This window comes from Rhodamnia argentea, chromosome 10 (assembly GCF_020921035.1).
Source record: "Rhodamnia argentea isolate NSW1041297 chromosome 10, ASM2092103v1, whole genome shotgun sequence".
Classification (NCBI taxonomy): Eukaryota; Viridiplantae; Streptophyta; class Magnoliopsida; order Myrtales; family Myrtaceae; genus Rhodamnia; species Rhodamnia argentea.
The window spans coordinates 13,533,127-13,545,311 of record NC_063159.1 but is presented as its reverse complement, the minus strand read 5'-3'; the positions used below and the strand labels follow the sequence as shown (position 1 = coordinate 13,545,311).

The following is a 12,185-nucleotide window of genomic DNA, read 5'->3' as shown; positions in this document are numbered from 1 at the left end:
CTTCTGTTCGACAATACATAAATGTCTGTGTCAACAAATGGGCCGCGAGCTCTCCAACTTCCAGCAATCTCTCTAATTTTCTCGTGCACAAGGCAGATGCTCATTGGCAACGATGAACCACTCTCCATCACCCAATTGGAAGAAAACCGGCTTCGAAAGTTCGCCAACTGCTCAGGAATTATCAGAATGATGTTGTTCTCAACCGCGAACAGGTAACAGCCACTTACTAAGAAAAATAAAGCCCTCAGACACGGTTCAAATTCTTCCTAGTGTAGGAACTGTGAGAACCTCAAAAGTGTGTGGTCTGTCAATGTCCAAATGTACCTAAAGGGAAGATTTTCAAGATTATCGCATGTCATTTGTCTTCTGCTAAAAGCTTCCCTGCACTTCTTGTTTTGGTTGGCTTCTAGGATGAAGGTCCACATCTTGGGCTGAGCAGAGAATGAAAAGATATCCCAAAACTTTATGCGAGACTTTGGAACATTTGCGAATACCCCAACAGTTTCATCTTTACTTCAGCAGGCCGGCCGGCCATTACTTTGTTGTCGACTTCGTTATCTTCAAGTTAGGATTCGGGGAGATGACAAAGTGTGACTTCGTAATCAAGAAAGACCGAGGCCGGCCGGCACAATTCTTTCAGTATTCTGTATTCCACATGGACTCAATTCCACACATTAGTTAAAAATGGTACGAACTTCATTTGCACAGCTCAAAGCATTGGATGTTGTTAATCATTCTTTCTCGGTCCGTCTTTTCTTGTGTGCTTGCTTAAGAACTGAATAGCCGAGACTCGTCGAACAGCTGCTGAAATAGGTTTTCTGTGACTCCAAGAGGAGCGAGCAGCGATGGAAGTACAGAGAAAGGAAGCTGTCTTTAACCACTTCAGCCATGACCATCCACTGCAACTAGCAAACTCACCTACTTCGCAAAATGTTCGGTGTTTCAGATGCAAGCTATGTCTTCTCCCAGGAACATACTACTACTACTGCAAGAGCTGCCCTTTTTTCCTGCACCGGCTCTGCTTCAACATGCCGAGGAAGCTGCAACTTCCCGCCCATCCAGATCACTGCTTGACCCTTCTCTCAACGTCCTCATCCTTCCGAGGCGACTCCACTTGCAAGGCCTGCGAACAGCAGGTCGACAGCGGTTCTTTTCGCTACAGCTGCGCGGTGTGTAGCGTTTCTTATCACGCGTTATGCTCGGCCCTGCCACCTTCAATCGCAATCACTTCTCACCCTCATGTGCTCAAATTGTTATTCTCACTCCCATACGAATTCAGGTGTGATCTGTGCAATAAACCCAGCTACAGAGGGTGGCTATACAGATGTAGCATCTGCGAGTTCGATATTCACCTCACCTGTGCTATTTCTTGCCATCGAGCGGAGCTAAATGGGGAAGAAGATGCGAACAAAGAAGTAATGCAACTACTAGCGCAAAAAATTACCAGGAGTGAAGCGGCTAAATGGGTCGAGATGCCTAACTCTTTAAGAGAGAACATCACCATCAGGAGTGGCTGGACGGAAAGTCCCGATTTGAGTAGAGGAAAACTCGAGACAATTTCAACTCCGCCGCTCTCAGAACAGACTCGTCCAGAGGACAAATCGCCTCTGCTTTCTGAAGGCCACCTGACTCCAAGTTATCAGTTCAGCGACGGGTACTTCTCAATTGATTTGGCGAAGTCTTACTCGAGCTATCTCGAGAAAAATCAGCCAGGAAAGGGAGCAGCTGATGAAGATGCTACATATGTTTCTGGAGCAAAAGAGAAGATGAATTCCGGTGGTAACACGATGCCGGGCAAGAGCGTGGGAGTGTCCGAACAAGAAAAGCGGCAAATGAATCATTGGAACATAGTCGGACACGGCTTAGCATCGCAATATAAGGTGCCAGATGCTGGGACGAACCAAGCATTTGTAACATGGGGTGGGGCTTATCCCGCGCAGCACTTGGCACTTCAAATGGACCAAAACGGATACGTCGATGGATCCATCAGCAAATCGCAGAGTGAAGATCAGAGCCTCGGATCAGCTGCAGTGAGTAACTTATTACTGATAAGAACTCCAATTTGCCTTGCTTGTATTGAACAGTGGACAGAAACATTTTAAAGTTTGTCCGAATTGCTTCCTAGCACATTCTACATCGAATATTGATATTCTCTACTATATCTACGTGTGCAGGGAAGGTGTCCAAATTGGAGGAAACTATTTTTCTGGTGCTGTCATTCCGGCTAAAGAAAAGCTGGACAAGGCAACTCGGGAAGTTCTATACGCGAGCTCTTCGATGTACTTAACGAAAGTTTTGCGAATTTGGGATTTTAACTTGGTCTCTAAGCTGTATAACTGGCAAGAATGAGTGAGTGAGGCTGGCCAACTCAAGCTTGATATGACCGAAGGCATGTACATTATACATATACCAGCTGGTGTATGCTCCATAACAGCTGATCTTTTTAGTTTGCAAGTTCATGCATTCTGATATTTCCATAATTCCCTAGATGCATTCTGATATATTGAGCAAGATCCTATCTTCCTTCTGTACATTTTTCGGATTTTGAGACATGAACAGGCCATGAAGTTGGAAGAGGAATGCCGCGATCTCGACATGGATCTTTGTCATGCACCACGTACACGATTCAATTGTCCCTAATATCCGATGTAAGCTGCGAGCATGGGGAAACAAATGTTTTGATCGAAAATCGCGAAAAAAAAAGCACGGTTTTGCAAAGGGAACGAAAACTACAGTCGATTGCTCAGCATCATCCACTAGGAAGCTTAAGAAGGATTTAGCATGGCGCTCTTGACTTGGGAAACTTGATAATTCTGAAGTTGTAATGCGACGAGTATGGGAAAAGTATATTAGAAGTGCCACAACTTTTGTATGGCATTCACTTGAGTGTCATAACTTTCAAGATGTTCACTTAAGTGTCATAACTTTCAAAAATCGTTTATTTGAGTGCCATGTTGATGTGGACGCCGGACAATCTAATGTAGCAGCCGAAAAGTTGACGTGGCTCACCGGAAAGCTGAGGTGTCACGTCGGAAAGCTGGCGTGGCACGCCAGAAAAATTACTGTAGCACTCAAGTGGATGATTTTGCTCCGACGGTGCACTTAAGTGAACGATTTTTGAAAGTTATGACACCTAAGTGAACATTTTGAAAGTTATGGCACTCAAGTGAACACCGTACACAAGTTATGGTACTCATGGTGTACTTATCTCCGACGAGTATTTAACGCATAAACTAGTTATTACTATAACAAACTACACCCATTTCAAGAAATAGAGACGACTATACAACACCCAACAAGAAAGATAAAACTTCCCGACATAATTTTCATAGTGTGATCGATTCCGTTCATCGCATCATCGGTAAAACGAGCCTACGCGGACATTTTCATATCACCAACAACCAATCCAGCATCTTGAGATCGTTTCTTTACTACCTCGTGTGCGTCCAAAAGCTACAACCGACGGGCACAGCATCACTCGATAATACCTCGTTATTCTCTCCACGAAGCAAATAAGCACAAGAAACCCTAATGCTTCTTCCAAGGAATGTCGATAGACATGTCCTACAGAAGTGGCACTCCATCTATCTTGATCAGTCTCGACCCAATGACCATCGTTCAATAAGAAAGACTAGAACTATTCAAATACGTGCACAAAACGTTCAATTCTGAGAATGGCCGGCTTCCCAAGCGAACTTTTTGACGAGTAAGCTATTATATGTACATGTACATATAGGTCAGAATAATACAATATACAGCAATCAAATTACTTGTGTTGCGTACCAATAACCTAAGTGAATACCAAGTTAACTTTATGGTGAGGTGGATGCTTATTAAAATTTCCGAAACCGAAGCACAGAAGAGGAGCCAGATTGGTGGCAAAGGCAAATGGGAGGATGGTGTCCATCACCATCACCATACTAAATTCTAATAATGCTTCTGCTGTCCACCAGCCTGGCTTGTCGTCACCTTTTTTTTTTTTTTTTTTTCACTCATTTTTTCTTGTCCAATTAGCTCCCAAATAGGTCCCACCCAACACATCCTCTGTACACGTCATCCTTAATGAAAAAGGAGGAGATAGAGAGAGAGGGAGAATAATTTTCTTTGCTATGGTGGGGTATGGTAGGAGATGGGAATATACACATAAAGACGGTCCATTTTTCAACTTTGCAACCCGGGCAGCTCCATCTTTTGGGAAGAAAGAAATGGCACAGAAGAAGTGGGAAGACGTCGGGAAGAAGTCATTTCATATATTCGGTTCAGTTAAACTATGTCCATCGATCGAACCTAAGAAATAGCGAGACCTATTATTTCTATCCCGTCGATAAATATAAATCTCTATGTTATTCCTGATTTCATCCATCACGTTATTTTCCGGATCATTATATCTGTTATTGGTTTAGAGGACATCGATTTACACTACTTTACATATCAAACAAAAACATATGGTACCAACCCTCTCGATTCTCTTATGAGATAAAAGCTAAAGTCAAATGCTTGAGTAGTTGTTTAGCGCCAAAAACCCTAACGAAAACGAGAAAGATAAGAACAAGGGTTTGGATGAGTCAAACCAAAACATATGAATAGTGATCATCGTCCGATAAAAACTGTGCCAAAAGTATAACCAAGCCTTCAAAGTATTGATATATACAAGAGATATTGAACTGGAAAATGTTAAAAATAAAGTTTGACATTGCTTTATTGGTTTTATTCGTATAATGTTGGGAGGTGTTCGGAAAACTAGGTTTAACTGTACAAAACTTGTATTTTTACCAAACGGGGGAAATATATTTCCATGAAAAATCTCCCGTTCCTTCTCTCCGTATCAACTTCATTTCTTCAAAGTGAGCGAGATCTTGCCTTAATCTCTCTCTCTTTCACTGGCTTCTATACCTCTTTTCTCAAGCATTCTTCCCTCATTGTAGAAACATCGCAACAAGTCGCCGGTCTCTCCGTTGCCGGTGTCTTTGAGCTTTCTCATCTAAGTCGCCGGTGTATCGCGATTTGGCTCTTTAATTTCTGACTGTTGGAATGGTTTGCCAAAACTGTGGTTTCTTCCTTCGGTTCTGTTGATGTGAAAAAAAAAAATTTAAATATGTCAATCGCATGTAAGAAATAGCGAGACCCATATTTCGAGGACATTGATTCATAATACTCTACATCCGAGTAAGAACAAAGAATATGAACTCTCTTGAATATTCTTGTAAGATATATGAAATCTTGAAGGCGAAATGCTTAAATAGTTCTTATCTTTGATAAAAAAAAAACTCTAATGAAGATAAAAAAAAAATGGAACGGAATTACCGGCGATGTTATATATCTAGGCAATGTGACATTAGTATAGAGGGTTCGACCCAAAAAAAAAGAAAAGAAAGGACATTAGTATAGAGAGGCAAAAAAAAAAAAAAAAAAGGGGACGATGATGATTTGAAACGAATTTGAACCGGAGAGAGCATGAATTACTCATTAATAGGTCCTAAAAGAGTTGCATTTGCTACTAAACTCTAGTGCAATGTGATTAACACTTTGTTTTCGGGATAAAATAGCGGATATTTCCTACGTCCACCTATCAATCAAAATAATCCAGATAGACCTAATATTTCACATTCATTTTAAATAATTCACTAATTCAACCAGCAACCTCACCAAGAAAATAAAGTGATAAACTGCGTGAAACATAGTATACTGCACTTAAAACTATCTATGCAAATTCATGATTTCGGTGAGAATAGGATTATGTTATAATTTCATGCGGAAAGCTTTCCATGCACAGTGCACGTATGGATGATATAGACACAGTCGGCTATTAAATAGAACGTGCCTTTCTCTTAGGAGCTTTTATATGTTAAAATGGACCAAACCAACTTAGATGAGTTCATGCAAATCGAAATTATCCGCATGAAATTGGTTCCGAGATTAAGAGTGCGACACATCGTTGCGTGATCTAGATGCCAGGCGCATGTACACTCCACCCGCTGCGTCCTCATTGACCACTTGATCGCTGGAGACCCCCTACTCGAACAAAAAAACTCATCGAAAGTGCATCAGGCGTACATAATAAGTCACTCGAAGGGATAGTCCGGACGTTCATTTCTTAGAACTCTTTGCATCATCGGTCATGGGTTGGAGACCTGATGGCTTGAAAGAGCCGAACATGCGCGTCGATCTCATCGACATGGAGAAAAAGATGGAGCGAAGCATTTCCTTACATGTGATAAAAATTAGGGCTACGGATGTGAGGTTCCAAAGATATCTCGTCTCGTCTCCCACTCTCGGACAGCTAAGCTGTCGTGGAAGTTCTCGAGCCTTTGGCATTTCATGAACAGCTTCAAATTTTTCCTTGTACTCACATAGCTATAATACCCCTTTACGTGTAAATTGCGAATCTACCTAAGATTAGTTTGACTGGCTCACATTGTTCTATTTCGAGCTAACATGCCGTCGAAATAGATGTCTCCATGCCGCACATCTCCCTCCCTTTTCTTTCCCTTTCTGTTCGTAACTTTCGAATGAAAATTTGTCGAATGTTTGTCCCATGTTATGATCAATTTTCTGACCACACACACACTCTTCTCTCCTTTTCGAGCGGCAAACTCCAAATCGCATGTGCCAGCCAGCAGCCAAACGCCAGATCATACGACGTGAGTCAAATAATGATACAGTGATCATGAAAAAGCTTCGGTCTTCTGGGGTCGGCCCACGCACAGACCTATATATAAATTACTAATAACTTTCCTCATCCCCTCAAGAAAAAAAATGATAAAATATAAATATAACACTGAGCATCAAAGAATAATCCAAACTGAACGAAAATTGAAAACCCACAAAAAAATTTGATTTGAAAATCTCACGGAGAACACGCCTTTTCTTTTATCTGATTCCTTACATGAAACAATACACAGCTCGAAAACATTAGAAACAGTTGACCTAGTAGATCAATACCCACACCTCCGTTCTTGTCCCTCTCCGGTTCTTTCCCCGACGTTGTCGGACGCTAGGTACGCTAATAAGAGTATGTCGAATCACTCAGCTGCATGCCGATACATGAGCTCAGTCATAGTATGGCTAGCATTGTTGCTAACCTAGACTTGGCGCTCGCACATGCTTCTCTTCTCCATGCTCCCGACATCATCGCAGCGTGTCGGCGGTTGCGGCTGTTGCTTGGCCGAGCAGGCTGCTCATGGAGCGAGCTTTCACCATCCCGAGCTTCACCTTCTTCTTCACCGCCGCCTTCTCCTCGATGTCCCCGTCATCTTCTTCATCTCCATCTTCGGGGCCTTCCGCTTTTGGCGGTGAATCTAGAGCTCTCTCTCCCGGGAGTAGTTCGTCAGCTCGCGAGGGCGGTGGCAAGTTGGGTCTCTTGCTTTTGCTCCGGACGCTCGTCATGCTCCTGAGCCTCCCTTTGCCCAAGTGATGCTCGCACAACGAGTACCCCACCAGAGTCTGCTGGCAACACCGCCATCCTCTCCCGTTGACGCGGCTGCACCTCGAACCTTCCATGAGCGCGCCGCCCCTCCCTTTCTTCTTTGCACCGGAGCTCTCAATGCCCACCGAAACCTTCTTCTCTTCCCCTCCACCTTGGCCTCGCCCTTCTTCGAATTCGCGGTCACCATCCTCATCGATATCGTCTCGCCTCGCATCTTTCTTGCTTGTTCTCGCGTTCCCGGACTTGGCTGACTTCATCTTCTTGCTGCCGCTATCTTTAACATCTAGCATCGCGGTGTCGCCCAAAGTCCCTCTCCTCTTCTTCAGCGGAAACGCTCTCTCCCCCTCGCACCATCTCTCCGCTGCTAACAATCACACAACAACGCACATTCGTCGAATCCGCCCCGTGCTCTATCAGCAGCAACACACGTTCCTGACCCTTTTCATGAATTATTTTTTTTTTTCGAAATGAAAGACTCACCTTGACGGGAAAGAGATGAACTTGCAAGAGACCCGCTTGGATATTCCGCGGCCAAAGCACTGGGGCGCGCAAGATAGCCACACAACACAACACAACCAGTGATGAGCATGAGCATGGCGAGCCATAAAAGAGAGAAGATCGACGACCGCAGTCATGCGGAGAAACTTTGAGGCAGAAAAGGAGGGACGAGAAGAGGAAGAAACGACCCAATAATAATAATAATGGAGAGTGAGTGCAAGGTGCAACAATGAAGGGTGCAAAAATGTTCTATTGCGTCTTTCGCTGGACGGGGACCAGCATCCTATGCTAACGTGCGCCGCATCAGAACTATATGTATGTATCTATAGCTCTATACATATATAGTAGTTGGCCAAATTTATAACAAGGGAAATTTAAAAAGAAAGAAGAGGGTGAGATTAGATTCAAGTGACTGGTCTACCTGATCTTTAAGCTCCTTTTTTGTTTTTTTGCCTTTTTACTACAAAGAATTTTCATGTAGAGGAGAGAAAAACAAATTGGGTTTTTCTTTTTTTTCAAACTTTATGTTAATTATTGTTGATTGGCTGTCTTACCTGGAATCATTACCCTTCTTCTTCTCTCCTCCATCTTCTTCCTCTTCTTGCAACAACAACAACTCCTGTAAAACTTACGCATCATATGGAGGATCTATATTCAACAACAAGACTTACACCAATATGTCCTAACCCCACCTATGAGGAAAGGGATGGATCAAATCAAAGACAGTACAGCTCTCGCGAAAATCACATTGAACAGAAAAAAAATTGCATTATTCCCAACAAAAAAGCAGAAGGAAGGAAAAAAAACGAAAATCGAGAGCGCCCCTCTTCACAGAACAAAGGGAAAGTGCATAAAATGAACGTCTTCTGTTTACTTACGGGGAAATCTGTCCTTCTTTCGCTCTCCTCCAGAGCGGCAGCGGAATCGGGCGAATCCCGGGCTTCCGTGTCTGGTCCGAGCGGTTGGGAAGGCCGATTGGGTCGATCAGACGGCTGAGAACTGGTGGGGCCGTCGGCTTTGTCGTCGTCATGGGCGGACCGGAGTTGCACCAGGTAAGAGCGGTGGCTGGAGAGGGGATCTGAGAGAGGGGCCGGCGAGAGAGCCGAGAGAGGAAGATGGACTTGCCTCTTCCTGATCCTCATGCCTCTTTGTTTGCTTTTGGTGCCCCGCTGCCGCAGAAATATTGCCGAAGAAAGGTGCGATTTTTGTTCACCCAACGCAAGAAAGACCCAGCAGAGACGCGACCCACCAGCTCAGACAGCACCAAGGTCTGATCTTCTCCGAGGTCTGATTACGGTGTGGAGGAGGTGGAGGAGATGAAGGAGATGGGGTCTAGAGAGAGAGAGAGAGAGAGAGAGAGAGAGAGAGTGCAAAGGCGAGACCGAAAGAATACTTGCTAATACAACACCAAGACCGAAGGAAGAAAATGTCTTTTATATTTTAACTCATACAAGTCACGCACAGCAGACGCACCACAAACACACAAGAAGAGAAGAACACATTACTTTGGTTTCTCTCTCTAACTTTTATTTGTTGCACCACAGGAACAAGAGAGAGAGGGAGGGGGAGGACACACGTGGGAGGGGCGGGGCAGCACGTGCGGAGACGGGCTGAGCCGGTAACCGGTAAGTCACCGCAGGAAGTGGAAGGTAGGGAGGAGACATAAGCACCCCTCCCTTCCTTGTATTGGCGATCATCTGCCGGAGGTTCATGCCAAATTACATGTCCGATAAAATCACATAGTCGAGGAAATAACTTATCAATTTCTCGTTACGATATGGTAACTGAAATTACCGCGATCTTATTACAAAAAAAATGTCGTATGCAATATCACTTATAAGTTTCTACGTATCTTTGAAACATTTCAAGTAAAAAAAGAAGAAAAAATAAATATCGAAAGTTTTTACGGAGCATTTAAATATAAAAGTAAGTCATGAAATGATTTTTTTTATTCATTTAATTCGTATTTATTTGTTTATATTTTGTTGGGTGTGGGTGTGGGTGTGGGAATGGATCGGGGGGATGATGCTCCTGGCTGGCTGGCTGGCGGGCCGGGGTGAAGTGAAGGGAATGCTACAAAATGATGGGAGTGGGTGGTTTTATCGTTTGCACCTCCCCCTCTCCTTCCTTTTTTTTTAATCTTAGGAACATACCACAAGCAAGTGGGCCCCCCCTCCCTTTTGGTGTAGCAGCGACCGAGATGCTCTTCATTAAAACCCTCCTTCCTTGTCATTAAAGAAAACCGCAACCCCCCCACCGCCCCAAAAAAAAAAAAAAAAACACTGCAGCTCCCCCTCCTCCTTTTGTCTTGCCGGATCCATCGTATCGACATTTTGGCTACTCATGCGCGACTCACATGATCACACAATCATAGCATGACCGACCCGTTTAGATTCGGATCCGGGCAAAGCGTTAGCCTGCCCTCCTTCTCCTTCCTGTCGGATCCTCTGTTTTGGCCTTTTTGGCTGTTTACGTGTGACCCGCTTAATCAGGCAATTATAATAGAATCGATCTAGTTCGATTCAGATCTGGAGCAAAGCGTCGCCCTGAATGGCGAGGGATACTTGTGTGGTATGGTTATTCCCTTGCACAAAGACATGTGACGGGATAGGTACATTTCATTTTCGTCTCATGCTCTCGCGAATAGCACCAAGCACACTAGCTAAAGAGACTTTGCTGCACTGCCCATCCTTGTCTAAATGAATCTGATCCGAACGTGATATTAACTACGTATTCCACATTTGATGTTCAACTATCTTCTGGTTAATTGAACTCGGAATTTTAAAACTCAAGAGAGGAGATTGTTTATGCATGATGTGGATTTGTTGATGCAATGTGAGAATGTGGCATTAAAATGTACACCTAGCCTTTCCGACGCCGTAATCACGTAGATGCACCAAAGTTATCGCGTCATCGCCTTGATTTGACATACATCAACAACTTTTTTTTTCCTTATTGTGCTTATGACATGAATTGGCAATATGTAAGATACATGAAAAGGTCGGTTGAATATATATATATATTCCGATGTGCATGTAATGTTTATTCTTCACACGAAATAAACAAAGTGTGTCTTTATAGAAATTGTATCGATATCAAAATCTCATCAGTCGATATTAGGCTAATTTGGTGTATTTCAAATCTAATACATCATCTGACCAAAAAAAGAAAAATGTCTCACACATTACAAAAAAAGTTCCATTAAATAGATCAAAAGATATATGTGGATTATTACTAAAATAAATAAAGCCTTGAACTTTGACGATATCTCGTATATACTAGGGAAGATCAAAGGAAAAGACCACGCAAAATATATATTCACCTATGTCACTAATAGAGTGGAGTACATTTTAATGGTAAGTTGGTGTAAAGTACCCAACATATTCTGATTTTACTATCTAATTTTGACAATCATACATATTTATCAAAAGATTGTTCTTGGTACATCTTTTGATCTTAGAAAAAATTTGATTAAAACAATTATTATTTACAACTATTCTCAATGTGGCAAAGGCACGGGATTATTACTAGTGTAGTATTATTTCGTTCGATGGGTGAGATGAGCGAGGGGGAATTTCGGAATAATATGCGAAAGACCTTAGGGATTATATTAATGATGAAATATCACTGGGCTAAATCAGCGTGTTTAATATTTAACAAAGACCAATTTGCATAAAAAGACGGTAATAATTGAATTCTTTTTTGCTAAATAGGTCCTTAAATTTAATTATATCTTTATTCGAGATGATCCTTTTTCTCAAATAGATGAAAATATTGGTGTTGCCCGTTTATTGCCGTTAGGTGCCCGGGCGAAACATAAAGAATTAGATAAGACAAATTTTGAAAATCAGAACACGGAATTTTGGAAAGAAGAAGAAAGGTAAAGATAAAAACGGGGAAGGGGAAGTGGCCGTGGCGGGGAGGAAGCGGGCAGCGGCAATTGCGGCGGAGGCACCGGCGAGGGCTCGGTGCCCTTGCCCAGCTTAGGTGGTGCCTCCACCTCCGTTGCTGCACCGACACATACATGGAGAGAGTGAGAGAGGGAGAGAGAGAGAGATATCTCGCCACAGATCTGAGCCAGATCACGACCCTCGCTGGCTGTTGCGAGTTGAGCTCGTCCGACAAGATGGGTTCGGACATGAGCGCGCGCTTCCAGAGCCAGAACATGGCGCAGGAGCTGCTGGAGAAGGGCTCAGCGTAGGCGACGGCCGCCAGGATATCATGAAATCTGCTTGTTCGACATGAAGACCCCCTCAATAAT

At 43.2% G+C, this 12,185-nt stretch overlaps 2 protein-coding genes across 4 annotated transcripts; one reads left to right on the top strand and one right to left on the bottom strand.

Moving 5' to 3' along the window:
• Positions 1–845: 845 nt before the first annotated feature.
• LOC115730151 lies at positions 846–2,102 on the top strand. Its single transcript, XM_030660746.2, has one exon. The coding sequence runs from the start codon at positions 846–848 to the stop codon at positions 2,100–2,102; it is 1,257 nt and encodes a 418-aa protein (XP_030516606.2).
• Positions 2,103–6,779: 4,677 nt separating this feature from the next.
• On the bottom strand, positions 6,780–9,439 carry LOC115729547. Of its 3 annotated transcripts, XM_030660180.2 has the most exons (5): positions 8,803–9,439; positions 8,479–8,543; positions 7,907–7,965; positions 7,163–7,790; positions 6,780–7,132 (listed from the first exon to the last, which is right to left on the bottom strand). In XM_030660180.2, exons 1-5 carry the CDS (start codon positions 9,064–9,066, stop codon positions 7,129–7,131), a joined length of 1,020 nt encoding a protein of 339 aa, XP_030516040.1. In that variant the 5' UTR covers positions 9,067–9,439; the 3' UTR covers positions 6,780–7,128. The 3 variants fall into 3 exon arrangements, with proteins under 3 accessions (XP_030516040.1, XP_030516025.1, XP_030516035.1); XM_030660165.2 differs by having other exon boundaries at positions 6,780–7,790; positions 8,803–9,434; XM_030660175.2 differs by having other exon boundaries at positions 6,780–7,787; positions 8,803–9,433.
• Between the last annotated feature and the right edge of the window lie 2,746 nt (positions 9,440–12,185).